Here is an 18,876-nt window from a genome sequence, read left to right as displayed (position 1 = left end):
TGCACGGGCTTAGTTGCTCTGCAGCACATGGGATCTTAATTCCCAGACCAGGGGTCAGGATCGAACCTGTGTCCCCTGCATGGGAAGGTAGATTCTTAGCTACTGGACCAGCAGAGAAGTCCCTCTTTTGGTACAACTTTTCTCTAACTTTGAAATTATTGCAAAAGATAAAAAAAAACTTGCCATTACACACCCACCTCCAGATTAGCTTCTCCTCTAGGCATCTGTTAATAGCAGCAACCGTCTCCCAAGTGCCCGAGTTCAAAAATTTTGAGATCACCGTGGATTCCTCTCCCCTGCTGCTCTTTACCCCACCAACCAACCACTCACTGCTGCTACTAAGTCACTTCAGTCGTGTCTGACTCTGTGTGACCCCGTAGACGGCAGCCCACTAGGCTCCCCCGTCCCTGGGATTCTCCAGGCAAGAATACTGGAGTGGGTTGCCATTTCCTTCTCCAATGCATGAAAGTGAAAAGTGAAAGTGAAGTCGCTCAGTTGTGTCCGACTCTCAGCGACCCCATGGACTGCAGCCTACCAGGCTCCTCCGTCCATGGGATTTTCCAGGCACTAAGTGCTGTTAATTTTTTAAAAAAATATTGTTCACAAGGACTTCCCTGGTGGTCCAGTGGCTAATACTCCGTGCTCCCAATGTAGGGTGCCAGGGTTCCATCCTTGGTCAGGAAACTGGATCCCACATGTTGCAACTAAGAGTTCCCATGACACAACTTAAAAAAAAAACAAACCCGTTTGTAGCAACTAAAAGACTGAAAATCCTGAGTGCTGCAACTACGATTTGGTGCAGTCAAATAAATAAATAAAAATGAAAACAAAAAAATATTGCTCACATAGCCACCTTTTAAATTAAACTTCCATTTTTGTTTGTTTGTTTGAATGACATTTCTTTCCTCACATAATTGTTTTAGGGAGTGCCTGTGAAAAGAATGTGTATAATGTAAAGCAGGATAGATTAGATAGAAGGTCCTATTACTTCATCTCCAGTCTGGATTACTGCTGTTTACTGCTGTAATCTCCTAACTGGTCTTCTTGTCTTTGGTTGCTCCCTTCAACAACCCAGTGTGTATATGGTTACCAAAGTAATCTGCCTAAAAGCACACCTTTATCCTTGCCGGGCCTTACTTCCCACAGCTGACAGTGGGGCTTAATCCATTTTCTCTGGGAAGTCTGATGTGCCATGAGCTGAACCAAGGTGGTCTGCCCTTGTGACCCTTCCCCAATTCATAGAGAAAAGAACACTTAATGGGTAGAATTTCCTCAACTTGTAAGTCCCCCCCGCCCCATTTGTTTTTCTATAGTAAGGATCCAAACTCTTATCTGCTAGCATTGAAGTGTTAGTCGCTCAGTCATGTCTGACTCTTTGCGGCCCCATGGACTGTAGCCCGCTAGGCTCCTCTGCAATTCTCCAGGCAAGAGTACTGGAGTGAGTAGCCATTCCCTTCTCCAGGGGGGTCTAACCCCTGAAGAAGACCCAGGGATCGAACTGGTGTCTCCTGCATTGGCAGGCAGATTCTTTACTGTCTGAGCCACCAGGGAAGCCCATCTGCTCGCATTAACTGATGACAAACAGCAAGTAAATAATAAAAGATTTGGCAATTGCAGGTCATATTTATTTTAACAGCTTGGTTTTCTCCCAGGCACTCAGGCTGGTAGTTGCGATCATTACAATGTTAAAGATATGGTCTTTTTCTTTCTTAAAAATTGTTTCTCTTTGGGATGATGGAATGAAATATATCAAAATTTCATCATAGCACATTAGAGAAAACACCGCCCTCCCAAGTAAATACTTTGGCCTCTTCTTCAGAGTTTATTCAACCTTATCACTGCTACTCCCCTTCATGAATCCTTGACTTCAGAAAAAGTTTTCTAATCTCTGTTCACATTTGCTTTTTTCTTTCCTTCTTTGCATAAACAATTTTATCTCCCTGGAACTCTGTCCTGGCCCACGCCTTGCATATAAATCCCATCCAGCCTTAAAGGAACAAATCAACTCTCTACTTGGTGAAAACCTCTAAAATCATAATAATCTCTTGTTCTAACTCACAATTGTATGTTGCTATGAAAAGTGCATGGGAAAAAACCAGAATGGTATACAACAGTGTTCTTCAAACATAAAAGAACATAAGAAATATCCGGGAATCTTTTTAATTAAAATTATTTATCTATTTGGCTACACTGAGTCTTAGTTGCCACATGTGGGATTTTTTTTTTTTTTTTTTTAAGATGCAGCATCTTAAAAAGGGATCCCCGTAAAAAGGGATCTATAGTTGTGGCATGTGAGATCTACTTCCCTGACCAGGGATCTAACTCGGGCCCCCGGCATTGGTAGCAGGGAGTCTTAGTCACTGGACCACCAGGGAAGTCCCTCCAATTGTTTCTTTTCTGTAAGAAACCTTCCTGTTACATTATAGTTCCCTTAATTGCAAGGATCCTGTTCACCTTTAGAATCCTTTATGGAGTCTCAAAGAGAAACAACTTTTCTAAGTACAAAAGGATGGTATCTTTGTTAAATACACTGATGACAAGTGGATGGGGGCTCATGAAAAACTCAGTTATTAGTGTTTCAATGATTTATCAAGGGAGTAAATAAATAAATAAGTTGGGCTTTTCCACAAGACAATCTTGTAACAGAGTCATCATTCTCAACTCGGGGTGCATTTTCCTCCCAAAATTCTAGATCACCTTATGCACCCCGATTTTTATGCACTCTCCCAGAATCATCAGCACAGAGTCATAAGAGTGTCATATCCCCCTATTGGGGTTGAGAACCATCATAACAGGAATTGAAGGAGTTGGTGGTATTTGTTAAGATAAGGTTATTTCAGTCCTACTGGGTTAGAACTGCGCCTTTCTGAGAGTATATAACTTTTTAGTTCTTTGACAACTGATGAGTAAGGGAGCCTGCTAGACAAAGTGGGGTAGAATATGCCGGGTCTAGGAGTTAACCTGCGTCTCCACGTCAGCAGGCAGGGCAGACCACCCCGACAGCTCACCCGCTCTTGCACAAGCATTTCTAGACCACCTGAGCTTCCACTTATGTGCGATGGTGCACTCAGGAGAAGGTAGAGCCTCTCATTCCCAGCTTCTGCCAATCAATGGCACCTGTGTATTTTTCCTTACAGTACACACACTGTTTTTTTTTTTTTTTTGGCCATACCGCTCAGCATGTGGGATTTTATTTATTCATTTATTTGGCTGCACTGAGTCTCAGTTACAGCACTCAGGATCCTAGTTCCCTGATCACTGAACCCATGCCCCCTTCATGAGAAGCGCAGAGTCTTAACCATGGGCTCCCAGGGCAGGCCCCAGATTATTTTTTTCTTATTTCTCACAGGTAGGATTTTTGGGGAAGTAAATCTCTTCCTCTGTAAGGAAACTGAGAAATTAAATGATCCCCCCACCTGCCCACAACCATGAAGCCGAGTGGAGCAACCCTATCAGAAGTGCCTAAAACCCCTCCCGCCCCATCTCGTGTTTAGGAAATAAACGAGACAGCCTCAGCGGCTGAGTGTGAGGTGCTGGCAGAACATCCAAAGCACAAACACCCTATAAATCGGGGGAAAAAGAGGATGATGTGAGGGACGGTGGCTGTCCTCTAGGAGAGATTTGGGAGTCGTCATCATAATCAGGTGAAGCTGACAGAGCTGAGCACCTCTCAGGCAAGACCTCAAGAATGTCCACGGAGTCAACAGAAGGTCACTGCAGATTCAAGGAACAGACCACGATTAAGGCACGGACCCCGTGGACTATAGCCTGCCAGGCTCCTCTGTCCATGGGATTTTCCAGGCAAAAATACTCCTGGGTTGCCATGCCCTCCTACAAGGGATCTTCCCAACTCAGGGATCAAACCTGAGCCTCCTGCTTCTCCTGCACTGGCAGGTGAATACTTTACTGCTGAGCCACCCAGGAAGTCCCATGAGTGGAATGAGCACCCTTATAAAGGAGACCCCAGAGGTGAGGACACAGGAAGGAGCTATGGGGTCTGACCAGACACGGAATCTGCGGCATCTTGATCTCGAACTCCAGCCACCAGAACTGGGAGGAATAAATGTCTGTGGTTTTTAAGCCCCTTGATCCACAGTATTTTGCTTCGGCAGCCCAGACTGGACTGAGACACCATGAGAGTAAAATTGCCACGAGGTGAGGGCTGAGACCGGGTTTCCTGGTTTAAGGAGAGGAGGGAGGTATTAAAGAACAAAAGAGAGATACACATGGAACTTGCAAGAAAGTGTTTAGTGAAATGAAGGAGAGGAATAGGGCTGAGTCCAGTGATAACGGTGTAAAGACGAGTGGTTACGTGTGGGGTGAAGCATGTAAGGCACCCGAAAGACGCTAAACTGAGATAGTGTGGTCCCAGCACCAAAGTGGACGGAACCAGGAGCCCAGATGGGTGGGACACTGGTCATAGCAGGGGCCATGCTCAGAAACTGTGGCTCTCTCCCTCACCAACATGCATGATACACGGTCACAAGGGTCTTCACTTCTCCAAGGCACCTTGGCAAGAGATAAGGCTGTACATGAAACTGGGCTTAAAGACACATCTCTCTCTGTCCCTTTTTAAAATTAATTCTTCCATTTTTAAATGTTATGTTTTAGTAGAATTAAGTAGATTCATATTGTTGTGCAACCTCCAACATCATCCATCTCCAGAACTTTTTCATCTTCCCAAAGCGAAATTCAGTATCTATTAAGTACTTGGTGGGACTTCCCTGGTGGCCCAGCCATAAAGAATCTGTCTTGCAATGCAAGGGACGCAGGTTCAATCCCTGGTTGGGAAACTAAGGTCCCACATGCTGCGGATCAACTAAGCCCATGCACCGCAATTAGAGTCTGTGCACCAAATCGAAAGATCCTGCGTGGCACCATGCAGATCGCACATGTCGCAACTAAGACCCCACACAGCCAAATAAACAAATAACTTAAAACGATACAGTCTTGGTTTTAAAAATAAAAATAAATGCTTGGTACCCCTGGTAACCCCCATTCTACTTTCTGTCTCTATGAATCTGACCACTCTAGGGACCTCCAATAAGTGGAACCACACGCTGTCCTTTGCCATCCACATTACAGCATGTGTTAGAAGTGCTTTCCTTTTTAAGGCTTGATACTGTTCCCTCGTATGTTACGGGCTTCCCTGGTGGCTCAAGAATCTGCTTGCCAATGCAGGAGACCCAGGTTCAATTGCTGGGTCGGGAAGATCCCCCGGGGAAGGCAATGGCAACCCACTCCAGTATTCTTGCCTGGAGAATCCCATGGACAGAAGAGCCTGGCGGGCTACAGTCCATGGAGTCGCAGAGTTGGACATGGCTGCGCACATGTTGCACTGCATTTTGTTTATCCATTCATCTGTCAGTGGATACTTGGGTTGCTTCCGCCCTTTGGTTATTGCAAATAACACTGCTATTAACATGGGTGTACAAACAGCTCTCTGAGTGGCCGCTTTGCATTCTTTTGGGAATATACCCAGAAGCGAAATTGCTTGGATCGTATGGTAATTCTATGTTTGATTTTTTTGAGGAACCACCATACTGTTTTCCATAGCAGTGGTCGTTTTACCTCCCCCCCCAGCAACACAGGAAACTTCCAATTTCTCCACATCCTTGCCAACACTCACTATTTTGTGTTTTTAATAAGAACCATACTAATGGATATAAAGTGGTTGGTTGGTTTTTTTAAATAAATGCTTCTTCCTTAGATTATAAATTCTTCAAAAATTATGTGAATATTAGTTTGATTCAAATGGAATCGAAGGCTTGAGCTGAAAGAAGATTTTCCTAAGTGTGGCGGTGTAAATATTCAAAACTCCCCCAAAGTAGTTTAAAAACGTTTCTATCAATGTCTGTCCTGTCTCAGGCTCCAAGACCTGAACTCAGATCAGTGGGGAAGGAGCGCCCTCTTGTGTCCTTTCTCTGCCAGTGTCAGTGACTAAAGAAGGTAGTGGAGAAAGGACCGTTTTACTCCAAGGCCAACAAACGCCAGTCACGTGTCTACTGGGTAAAAGAACTTGTGAAAACACGGACAGAGTGAAACTAGGGTCTTTTAAAGAAATCCCAATCTAGAAGGGGTAGAGGAGCAAAATACATGCAGAAATAACAATAGAAGGCTATGCAAAATGGATGGATTATCTATTAACACTCTGCAGGAATTCGGTCAAGAGTCACATCAAAATACAAGTGTGGCTGGTTACACAGGAGCTCGGGTTGGCTCTCGGGTTTCTTTTAAGGCCCCAGTTCTAGAAGGTCCCTGACCTAGGAGGGCAGCCTCCCTGTCGGGACCCCTTTCATGGCTGTCAGTTTTCCAGAGTCGCTTCGGAGGTTTAGACAAGCTCGCTGTACACTCCCATCTTTGGGAGGGAGGCCCTGGAGACTCCTTCTGTGGTCCTTTCTTTCGTGTAGTATCCTGCTCATGCCTACCTGTCTCTTGAGTTTCATCTCCTTCCCCCAACCCTCTGGGCTTCCCTGGTGGCTCAGATGGTAAAGAATCTGCCTGCAATGAAAGAGACCCATGTTCGATCCCTGGGTGGGGAAGATCCTCTGGAGAAGGAAATGGCAACCCACTCCAGTATTCTTGCCTGGAGAATTCCATGGACAGAGGAGCCTGGTGGGCTTGCAAAGAGTCAGACACGACTTAGCAACTAACACACAATCCCAACCTCCCTAAACAGGCTGTCGATGGGCACACTGTCTCCATAGCCTTGATGCTCACAAAGATAATTATACAGAAAGTACGGCTTTCAGAGTTTTGCAGGTTTCATCACTGTGGGGACCAGTTACAGAGGATGAAGATGCTTTCTTGCAAACCTTGCTCCATCAGGCAAGCAGCCTTCAACTGGCCTCTTAGGGCCCTGAAGGAGACAGTCCTTACCTTGTCTGCATCCTGCTGGACTGCTAAATAAAGACAGAATCAAGGCATGGCAGTACATGGAACACATATCCAACTGGGTAGAAACTAGGGAACTCACTGGTGGAAAGAGCTGTTCTTCAGAGTCAGACAGGTGGGTTTTAATTTTTTTTTAATATATATTTTTAAAAAATTTACTTATTTAATAATTTTGGGCCATACCTTGTAGCATGTGTGATCTTAGTTTCCTGACCAGGGATCGAGCCCACACCTCCTGCACTGGGAGGTGGAGTCTTTTTTATGTATTTATTTTGGCTGCACTGGGTTTTCACTACTGCATAGGCTTTTCTCTAGTTGTGGTGAGTGGGGGCTACTCGCTAGTTGCGGCGCACACGCTTCTTACTGCGGTGGGTTTTCCAGTTGGGAAGCGTAGGCTCTAGGACGCACAGGCTTCGGTAGCTGTGTTCTGCGGCTTGTGGAATCTTTGCCGACCAAGGATCGAACCCGTGTCCCCTGCACTGGCAGACGGACTCTTAACCACTGGACCACCAGGGAAGTCCCCACAGCTGGGTTTAAAGCTCAGCTCTGCTGCTCTGTGTCTGTGGCCCCCAGGGCATGTTAGTTTATCCCCGTTCAGCAACTCTGAGATGGGAATAACAGTCCCCACCTTCCTCTCTGGTAAGATTTTCGTGAAGCTTAAACAAGACAGAGTACACAGACCTTGAGGAAGTATCTAGCGTCATAAATGTCCCTCTGCTTCCCCCTCTCCCACAAACCTCCTCTCCAACCTGAGCATGCCGAAAGTCTCCTGGCTGCATGGGCCGGAGACCTCTGGGGCAGCTGCACAATAACTGAGATTTTAGGTCACCAAGAGCTGTCTGGGAAGCAGAAGAAAGGCTGCTTTGTTTTGTATTCTCACACAGGGTGCAGTGGGGAAGGTATTTCCAAACCGTCTAAATTACTTCCCAAGACTTTTTCCAGTTGCCCAAGCCAGCAACCTGGGAGTCATCCTTGACTGCTCCTTCTCTCTCACCTCCCAAACATGTATTTCTAAGGCCTGTTACTCCTCCTTAAGACATTGCAAATCCTCTGGGTCTCTCCATCTCCCCACATCGTTTTACTTTCGCTCTCCATCGCTGTTCCCTGAAAAACCACCACAGCTTCCTGAATGGCCCTCAATATCGTCCCTCTTCCTCATCACCCAGCAGATAGAGCTCTTTCTAAATGCAAGTCTCTGGGGATGATGGGAGAAGGTGGGACATTGGGACTGACACTTATAAACTACTGATTTGCATGCACACCTGCTAAGCCCCTTCAGTCGTGTCCGATTCTTTGCGACCCCGTGAACTGTAGCCCACCAGGCTCGTCTGTCCGTGGGATTCTCCAGGCAAGAACATGAGAGTGGATTGTCATGCCCTCCTTCAGGGGATCTTCCTGAATCAGGGATTGAACCTGTGTCTCTTAGTCTCCTGCATTGGCAGGCAGGTTCTTTACCACCAGCACCACCTGGGAAGCCCCACACTATGATACTATATATAAAATAGATAACTAATGAGAATCTTCTATAGAGCACAGGGGACTCTACTCAGTGCCCCGTGGTGACCTAGATGGGAAGGACATCCAAAAAAAGACAGCAAGGAGATCCAAACCAGTTAATCCTAAAGGACATCAACGCTGAATATTCATTGGAAGGACTGATGCTGAAGCTCCAATACTTTGGCTACCTGAAAAGCCAAACTCACTGGAAAAGACCCTGATGCTGGGAAAGATTGAAGGCAGGAGGTGAATAGGTTGACAGAGGATGAGATGGTTGGATGGCATCACTGACTCAATGGACATGAGTTTCAGCAAACTCCAGGAGATGATGAAAGACTAGGAAGCCTGGTGTGCTTCAGTCCATGGGGTCACAAAGAGTCAGACACGACTGAACAATAATATGTACAGCAAAGTATATAGCAGAAACTTACACAACATTGTAAAGCAGCTACACTCTGATAAAAATTTAAAAATAAAGTCACACTGCAGATTACAGAAAATAAATAAATATTACAATAATTTGCTATAGGAAAAAAAAAAATCTGGTCTCAGCAAGTTGCTCCCCTACTTAAGATCACTTACTGATTACTTGCTTCCCTGGCAGCTCAGTTGGTAACGAATCCGCCTGCAATGCAGGAGACCCTGGTTGGATTCCTGGGTGGGGAAGATCCCCTGGAGAAGGGATAGGCTACCCACTCCAGTATTCTTGGGCTTTCCTGGTGGCTCAGGTGGTAAAGAATCTGCCTGCAACGCAGGAGACCTGGGTTCAGTCCCTGGGTTGGGAAGATTCCCCTGGAGGAGGGCATGGCAACCCACTCAAGTATTCTTGCCTGGAGAATCCCCATGGACTGTGTAGTCCACGGGGTCCAAAGAGTCAGACACGACTGATCAAGGAAGCACAGCACAGCAGCACTGAGTACTCAGCTAGCTCCAAAAGAAAGCCTTACCTCCTGAGCATGGCTCGGTTCCTGTTTGGGCTCCTGCCTTTTTTCCAGCTTTTTTCCCATCAGCCCTGCTGCAACCCTCCTCCTCCATGCACCAGCTCTACTGTACTATTGACACCTCTACATATAAGGCTCAGCGACCCCGAGCTTTCCCGGATGTGGGATTTTTAGTGCTAAAACCAGGACAGCCCCAGGCAAACCAGGATCCTGGTCACCCTAGTTCTGTGTATCGTCTTCCTCAATCCTGAATGCTCCCCCTTGTCTGTCCCACCCCGTGTTTACTATCCAACTCCTCACCTCTGTTTCTGCTTGCACATCACTTCTGCAGCCCCCAGGGAGTGGTTTACTCGTCCTATCTAGGCGCTCTGGGGCTTCCCAGGAGGCACGGAACAGAAAGTGACAGTGTTAGTCGCTCAGTCGTGTCCTGACTCTTTTGTGACCCCATGGACTGCAGCCCGCCAGGCTCCTCTGTCCATGGAAATCCCAGGCGAGAATACTGGTACCCATGCCCTCCTCCAGGAGATCTTCCTGACCTGGGGATAGAACCCAGGTCTCCCGCATTGTAGGTGAAATCTTTACCATCTGAGCAACCAAGGATGCTAGTGGTAAAGAACCCGCTGCCAATTCAGGAGACCCAAGAGATCCCTGGGTCTGGAAAAGGAAATGGCAACCCACTCCAGTACTCTTGCCTGGAGAATCCCATGGATAGAGGAGTCTGGTGGGCTACAGTCCATGGGGTCTCAAAGAGCCGAACATGACCAAGTGACAGCACAAATGCTCAAGTTCTCCTGGCAGCAACCACTGTGTTCGAAGAGCTACTCTGTCTCTCTTCAAGTTATAAACTCATTAAACAATGAGGCTTTTTTTTTGTTTTCCTTTTACCTATAATCTCAGAGCCTAGCGGAGATTCTGGTGCACAGTAGGTGTGCAATGAAGTTTTCTTGATTTAATGACTATCAGTATCAAGGTATCAAGTGTCATCTATTTCATATCACTACGCAGGATGTTATGGACTGAATGTTTGGCTCCCCTCCAAAACTCATATGTTGAAGTCTTAACCCCCAGAGGGGCTGTATTCGGACGTGGGGCCTTTAAGGAAATGCATGAGTGTGTGCTAAGTCGCTCAGTCATCTCCAACTCTCTGCGACCCCATGGACTGCAGCCTGCCGGGCTCCTCTGTCCATGGGATTTTCCAGGCAAGAATAATGGAGTGGCTTGCCATTTCCTCCTCCAGGGGATCTTCTTGACCCAGGGATCAAGCCTGTGTCCCAATGCAGGGGGCCTGGGTTTGATCCGTGGTCAGCAAACTAGATCCTACATGCTGCAACTAAAGATCCCACATCCCACAACTAAGCCCTGGTGTGGTCAAATAAATTAAAAAAAAAATTCAAGTAACGCTAAATTCAACACTACACTTTTAAAACAGCACATGCAGATTGAGCCTATTCCTGTTACACTCACTCTATCTGTGTAGCTCTCTATCCATCCTTCTATCTGTATTTGTTATAATGGTGTTCACCAATTGTGGATATTTGTAGTATTTCTGTGACCATAAAATCAGGATGATTTGAACTTAGGGAAAAAAAGAAGAGACACCAAGAGATCGCTCTCTCTCCCCCTCCCTCCATCCCCTCGCCTTTTCCCCCTGCAAAGTCACCCAGGAAAGACCGTGTGAGCACACACTGAAAAGGCAACCCAAAGGGAGCTCTCAGCAGACATCCACCCTGTCAACACTGGGTCTCAGGCTTCCAGCCTCCAGAGTGGTGAGAAAACAAATTTCTGTTGTTGAAGCCACCAGCCTATGGTATTTTGTTATGGCACCCCCAGCGCGATAACACAGAGGACGTACCCAGTTCATATAACCATGCTGTAACCATTGATGGGTGCAGTCACACAGGCACTCTCCTGAGGCAGAGAGCTGCTTTCTATTCCGAAATAGTTCCAGTAATACTTCCCATCCTATTTTAAGAACATAAGTGTTCAACACGACAAGATTGACAAACCTATTTTTCTATCATTCTGCTTTACTTCTGCAAACAAGTATCTTAGAATAGTAACTTCTGGGACTGGAAATGGTTACATGAATATTTGGTTCAGTTTTGAATGTATGACTAATATTTTTTGCAGCTAAGTAGCATTTTCTATCTTCCGATGACACTTTAAAGCCCATTTATGTTACCTGAGTATGCATAATTAATTCCTCCTTTGGAAATGGCTTTGTTTTCTCCACTGAGCTGGTGATTCTTCATCGTCCCACTCAAATTCCACTGCTCCCCTCCCACCCCTGGCCACATTTGTCAGCCTGTTCCCTGCCTCAAAGCCTGCCGTCTACAAGCTGTAGCCCCCAGGCTTCGCTGTTCTCAGTTCCTGTTTCTCAGCTCTTGACCAAGGGAAGCACTATCAGAGTGTGAAGGGAGGAGTGTGAAGGGTGGGGAGAGAGAGGGGTGGGTCTTCTCCCTCCCTCCCTGCCAGAGCCTGGTCTCCACCATGGGTGCCTTCCTCTGTCATACAGAACCCACACTGGGCGGTTCCTCTCCTATGACCACAGCTCTGGATGGGTTCTAGGAATAGCACACCCTTTCTCTTTTGTTTCTCCAGGCCCAAGGATGATGGAAGCTTCTGCTGTTAATAGTTCCCAGTGGCTTCTCCATCTCGTCTTGATTCTCTTTACCTTGCCCACAGTGTGAGTTAAGGGTTGAGTTGTAACCCCTGCCCCCCATTCCTATATTGAAGTTCTAACCCCCAAGATCTCAGAATGTGACTGTCTTAGGAGAGTGTCTTCAAAAAGGTAATTAAAGTTAAACAAAGTCATACTAATCCAACCTGACTTGTGTCCATATAATAAGAGGCCCAGGTGGCACTAGTGGTAAAGAACCCGCCCGCCAATGCAGGAGACATCAGAGATGTGGGTTCGATCCTTGGGTCTGGAAGATCACCTTGGAGGAGGGCATGGCAACCCACTCAAGTATTCTTGCCTGGAGAATCCCATGGACAGAGGAGCCTAGCGGACTACAGTCCATGGGGTGGCAAAGAGTCGGCCACAACTGAGCAACTTAGCATATACACAGTGAGAAGATTAGGACATTGGCATGCAGAGAAGGAAGACAGTCTGTGGGGACACAGGGAGAAGGCAGCCGTCTGCAAGCCAAGGAGAGAGGCCTCAGAAGAAACCAACCCTGCCCGTATCTTAATCTTGGACTTCCCAGCCTCCAGAAAATAAATGTCTGTTGTTTTTAAGCCACTCATCAATGGTGGTGGTGGTCTAGTCACTCAGTCGTGTCCAACTCTTTGTGACCCTGTGGGCTGTAGCCCACCAGGCTCCTCTGTCCATGGGATTTCCCAGGCAAGAATACTGGAGTGGGTTGCCATTTCCTTCTCCAGGGCATCTTCCCAACCCAGGGATCAAACCCAAGTCTCCTGCATTGCATGCTGTTTCTTTACCTCTGAAACATCAGGGAAGCCCACTTATCAATGGTACTTTTGTTACAGCAGCCTAAACGGACTAAGGCTTTGTTACAGCAGCCCCACCAAAACTGACACTACGGTCAATCGTCCCATCACTAAACTGCTTGTGGAGCCTTGGGGATGTGATGGTTATAACCTTCTCGGACCTTGTCTCACACAGCCAACTTCACCAAGGATCCTGTCATATGTCCCTTTATCCACTCCACAGTATCTATCATCACATTCCTAAGTTTATAAATATGTCAATGTTTGTGCGGTGAATACCTGTTCCTGAAATACTGCAGGACTCGCTTTCACAATAAGGTTCCTAAGCCGTTTCTAAGCAAGGATCCACGTGACATCCAAGTCTCTGTGTAGAGCATCTTGTCGTTTTTGGAAAAATCTTTTCACATTTTTTCACATCAGCTGCTGCGGGAAGGCCTGGGGTGATGACTGAAGTCCAGAGAGCCTCTGGAGATGCCGTGTGAGTGTTTTTGTTGCTGCTTCAGTGGCTGGGAGGCCCAGTGGCTGGTGAGGAAGCCAAGCAAGGTGAGCTGGGACGTGTAGGGAGGCCCTGGGTTCTGCATTTAAGGAGCTCTAGGGAGAAAAAAGATACCGCTGGAGTGAGAGTTGTTAGAACAGCAGAAAAAGCTATCTAATTCAACTTATTTAAGGAATATAAAGGGCTTCCCTAGAGGCTCAGTGGTAAAGCATCCACCTGCCAAGCAGGAGATGTGGGTTTAATTCCTGGGTCGGGAAGATCCCCAGGAGAAAGGAATGGCAACCCACTCCAGTGTTCTTGCCCGGAGAATTCCACGGACAGAAGAGCCTGGTGGGCTACAGTCCACAGGGTTGCAAGAGTCGGACACACCTAGTTACTTAACCAATGACAAAGTCGTATAAAACAATTTTATAAAATCGTAGGACGGGATGGGATTTATTGAGACGTCCCAGTCTCACCACCTTCCCCCTCATGCAACCCCTCAAGCATTGAGTTACTCCTAATAAATACATTTCTTTGTATCCAAAGCACTTTCACAACCACATTTCATTTGAGCCTCAAGGAAATTGTGTGAGGTAGATAGGGAGGTATTAACGTCTCCATTTTACAAATAAATGAAATCGAAGAGCAGGTAGTTGAAATGCCAGCGTTCAAGGAGCTAAAAGGTGTTAGAGCTGGGCCTGGAGACTCGTGATCCTCAGACCAGGTGGGTATTGATAGAGTTCCCATCGTTTACCCTCCCTGCTAATCTGGGCATGCGCACTAAAGACTGCTGTCACACGTGGACATGCCATCCAAAACTCACAGTGAGGAAGGACTTCTCAACATCTGGCCGTGAGCAGAAAAGGCAGAGGAAGGGAGAGAGCAAAAGAAAGACATAATACAAGCTGAGTTTACAGGGAACAGGAGGGGGCACATGCACCCTTATCTCAGCCCCAACTGGGCAGAGCAACACAGGAGAGCAAGCAGATGGACAGAGGCTGAGCCTCTCCAAACACGGTCCCCTTCCCGACTCCATATTCAGCTGGCAGGTCCCAGGAGTCAGGTCATCCGTTACCTCCCTCTAATGCTCTGATGGGTGTGTTTGCAACACACAGGGTTTCCATTAATCTGGGGAAAATGCTACTTTAGGCTTTCACTGAATCAGAAATTGCTGCAGCCATGACTGCTGTTTCCCGTGAACTGGGTCCCTCTTCCTCCACAGAGATGCCCCACACAGGCTCGTCTCGCCTGCACCCTCCACCTGCCATCTCTCTCTATTTTTTAAATTGGAGGATAATTGCCTTACAATGTTGTGGTGGTCTCTGCCATACATCCATGTTAATCAGTCATAATTATATATATATATATCCCTACCCTCTGGAGCCTCCCTCCCCCCTCATCCCACCCTTCTAGGTCATCACAGAGCTCCAGGTTGGGCTCCCTGTGCTATATAGCAGCCTCCCACAAGTTATGAGCATACATGGGGTTCCTTGGTGGTTCAAATGGTAAAGAATCTGCCTGCAATGCAGTAGACTCAGATTTGATCCCTGGGTTGGAAATATCTCCTGGAGAAGGGAATGGCAACCCACTCCAGTATTTTTGCCTGGGAAATCCCATGGACAGAGGAGCCTGGCAGGCTGCAGTCCATGGGGTCTCAAAGAGTCAGACACGACTGAGTGACTTTGAGAGTGAGTGAGTGTATATATATCAATGCTACTTTCTCAATTTGTCCTAGCATCTCCTCCCCCCGCCGTGTCCACAAGTCCATTCCCTGCATCTGCATCTCCATTTCTTCTCTGTAAATAGGTTCATCAGTACTGTTTTCCTAGATTCTGTATATATGTGTGGTGGGTGCATGCTAAGTCACTTTGGTCATGACTTTGGTCATAAAGACCCCATGGACTGTAGCCTGCCATAACGCATATCATACATGCATTAGTATACAATATTTGTTTTTCTCTTTCTGACTTACTCACCTGCTCTCTTTACTCCTTCTCTACATCTATCCTTGGAGGGCCACCTTCTCCAAGAAGCTTGAGTGTTTCAACCCTCAGGGATTTTTGTCTCGGCTACATTCCTGAAGCCATTATCATGCAGACCCCCAAACTCAGCACTGAACATATGCTCTTCAGGACTAGTTCTCTGATGAGATGTCAGCCCCTGGAGAATCAAGCTGGAACCCCACATCCTACTGAATCTCTGCTCCTGCTAGTAGATCCATGCATGTTAGCTGTGACTTTTCTGGGAAAGAGTAGGCAAAACTAGGGTTAAACACAGCCAGTCGTTGGAATCCAAGAGGAAAGGGGGAAGGAGTGGGAATTAATTGTCTTCCCGTGTTGGAAGTTTTCGGTGTTGTTTCAAGATCTGCGTACAGCCAGCATTTTCATGTTGCTCTAAGATTAGCACAAGGTAAGAGAACAAACAGAAGCCTTCCTTTGTGCTATTTTGGGAACAAGGAAAATAAAATAATACCTTCCAAATGGAGGAACAGCCTAGCTTTCTGTGACACAAGAATGGGCTCGTAACACCTCGGCTGTAACAGTTTCAAATGGAATCCTATTACAGTGCAGAGTGTATTTATCACTGTATTTGAGGAACGCTTTCTCCTAAGTCCCCGCAGGGGGAGATCCACAAGCCCAGGCAGGCTCCTATCAAGCTCTCCTTTTCCACCCTGGCAGGTCCCAGGGACTCCCCCGCCCCACCACCTCTCCTCTTGGTAATTGTCACCACCTCCCCAAGCTGTCAAGTTTCTCACTCCTTCCTGAGGGGCTCTGGAAGCTGGTCTCCTTATGCCCACCTGTTGGACTGCACCTCACAGGCCTACAAAGCCTGAATTTGCCCAGCTTCCAGACTGAAGAAAGCCTGGATTGGGCAACAGAGGGCTTCCCCGGCGGCTCAGCGGTGAAGAATCCACTAGCAATGCAGGAGACACAGGAGATGGGGGTTCGATCCCTGCGCCAGGAAGATCCCCTGGAGAAGGGAATGGCAAACCCACTCCAGTGTTTTTGACCGGAGAATCCCATGAACAGAGGAGCCTGCTGGGCTACAGCCCATAAGGTTGCAAAGAGTCAGAGATGACTGAAGTGACTTAGCATGCACACATGCATCAGGCAACAGAGACATCAGTGGTTTGACAGATGGGGAGCTTCTGTGTCTGAAGCAAAGTCCTGGAGCGACCCCCCACCCTGTGCAGCATACACCTTCAGGACGTGGCAGCAGTGTTTGCTCCTGGTGGAGGGGGAGATTGCCAGTTACAGGGGAGTTGATGTAAGATGGGCTCATCAATTACCAGGGAAACCAACAGAAGGGCACACCCCTCACCGCCCCTTTGATAAGAACGATCACTAGCTGGCGCCCAAGACAAGTATGTAGGAAGGCCAGAGTCAGTGTAAGTGAAGCAGGCACTGGTCAGGCAGGGGACGGACAGAGAGCAAGGGAACGGCCATCTTGAGTGGGCTGGTCAGCCACCACTCTTCCTGGTTGTCCCTGAAAACAAGCTTATAGACCCTCTTCATTTTAAGACTTTAATGCCCATCATGACAAGAGGAAAGACAAAATCTAAGGAGGAAAGACAAAATGTGGGGAATTCTATGCGTGTGTGTGTGTGTGTGTCCAGTGGCTAAGTTGTGTCTGACTCTTTGCAACCTCGTGGATTGTAGCCCGCCAGGCTCCTCTGCCCACGGAACTTTCCAGACAAGAATACTGGAGTGGGCTGTCATTTCCTCCTCCAGGGGATCTTCCCGACCCAGGGATCAAATCTGTATCTCCTGCCTGCATCTCCTGCATTGGTAGGTGGATTCTTTGCCACTTGAGCCACCTGGGAAGCCTGAGGAAGTATACAAAGGGTATAAATCTGACAATCTTGAGTTTGGTCCAGAGCATCTGATGATCTGGTTGAAATAACTGCAAATTTCTTTTATGTCAACGTTGGGTGTTGTAAGCAGATAGGGGAGGGGTCCCTGAAGAAAGAGAACCAGGCATGATGTCTTTGTCCAAGACATTTGGTCCAAGACATTTGTCCCATTTTGGTCCCAGACATTTTGTGATCTAAGCCTGGCCACAGTGCTTGCCCTTAAACAGGTCTCAGTAATTAATGATCTTAAGGGAGGAAAGGACTGCAGGAACGAAAGGAAAGCAGTCAAGAAACAATGGGTCTAGGACTCCCCTGGTGGTCCAGTGGCTAAGACTCCGAGCTCCCAATGCAAAGGGGCCGGGGTTCCATCCCTGGTCAGGGAACTAGATCCCGCATGCCACAACCAAGAGTTTGCACGCTCCAACTAAAGATCCTGCATGCTGTATGATGTGGCCATTAAAAAAGATTGGTCCACATTAAAAAATATATACCTTAAAAATTTTTTTAAATAGAGAAATAGAGGTGAGCAAGAAATAATTAACACAGCAACAGGCCTGTTTTTGTTCTTCATTTGTCTTTAGCTCTGGGGTGAAACCATCAGTTGTCGGGGAAAGGCTAAGCAGAAGATTCTAGCCAGGGTTTTGAAATTTAAGTCCAAGATTATGTGATGGCACCATTCAGCCTCCCAAGTAGGTGACATAAAGTTGGGATGTACCGCCAAATGTGCACAGGACATAGAATTCCTATGGTTGTTTGTTAGTAGAGACTATGAATTTACATTTCAAAGCATCCATGTCTGAGAAAATTGGCTTCTAATGTAGTTTGCTGTAAAAAGCCAAACTATTTAGTACAAAGGGTTATACACTGCACATACATATAGACTACATACGCACACATATATATCAAAGATTTTTTTGATGTGGACCATTTTTAAAGTTGTTTATTGAATTTGTAACAATATCGCTTCTGTGTTTTGTTTTTGTTTTTGAGCAGTGAGGCATGTGGGATCTTGGTACCCCCATCAGGGATTGAGCCTGCAGCCCCTGCATTGGAAGGCACAGTCTTAACCACGGCACCACCAGGGAAGTCCCTTTTGTTTAACTCTTAAGTAAAAACAAGAAGCCATTTGGCCCCACTCTAAATATTCAGGGAAAGAGAAGCAAGGAGAATTACTCCTGTTGGAAATGCCACGTTAATTTATTATGCATAGCATGATCAAACAAGAGGCCACAAGACAGAACAAGCAGACTATGCTCTTTCAGAGGCAAAGGAGAAATGCAAAGATGCTAAGTCGTGGTCCTCCCTGAGAATTAATTTTGCCCCCAGGATTCTTAGCAATTAGGTCTTTTCATCTTGGAGGTATCAGAGGCAGAGGAGGGCGCACAGCACCAAATCCATGGCACAGAGTTCAACACACAGTATTCTACCTGGGGGCGTGGAATCAAAAACCCAGCACTGAGAAGGAGTCATGCACAGACACAAGATTTATGGAGGCCGTGCAGGGAAAGAAAATATATCCGCTCTGGATGCAACCATTTTTCACACAGCAGAAACTGTGAGAGAGAAGACAAAGGAGAAAGACAAAGAAAAGTGGGGAGGGCCTGTCCCTGGTAGTCCAGTGGTTAAGAATCTGCCTTCCAATGCAGGGGACGAGGGTTTGATCCCTGGTGGGGGCACTAAGAGCCCACAAGCCACAGGGCAATTAAGTTTGCAAGTCACAACTACTGAGCCCAGGAGTCACATCTAGAGAAGCCCGTGCC

The 18,876-nt window shown here is 46.9% G+C and overlaps 1 protein-coding gene across 2 annotated transcripts in view; it reads right to left on the bottom strand.

Moving 5' to 3' along the window:
* Window positions 1-1,603: 1,603 nt before the first annotated feature.
* Window positions 1,604-18,876, bottom strand: part of FBXO16 (F-box protein 16) — a 61,681-nt gene continuing 44,408 nt past the window's right edge. Inside the window, exons 8-9 of one of the 2 annotated variants that reach the window (XM_070794415.1) lie at window positions 14,087-14,109; window positions 13,249-13,376 (exon numbers count right to left, since the gene is read on the bottom strand). In XM_070794415.1, the coding sequence (XP_070650516.1) occupies window positions 13,367-13,376; window positions 14,087-14,109 (33 nt within the window). In that variant the 3' untranslated portion in view covers window positions 13,249-13,366. Of the gene's footprint in view, window positions 13,377-14,086; window positions 14,110-18,876 lie in introns of both variants that reach the window. The other variant, XM_019965830.2, reaches the window with a different exon arrangement.

The sequence above is a fragment of the Bos indicus genome, chromosome 8 (genome assembly GCF_029378745.1).
Source record: "Bos indicus isolate NIAB-ARS_2022 breed Sahiwal x Tharparkar chromosome 8, NIAB-ARS_B.indTharparkar_mat_pri_1.0, whole genome shotgun sequence".
NCBI classification, from domain to species: Eukaryota; Metazoa; Chordata; class Mammalia; order Artiodactyla; family Bovidae; genus Bos; species Bos indicus.
Note: the sequence above shows the minus strand (reverse complement) of the source record. Positions and strands in the feature narration are given on the sequence as shown.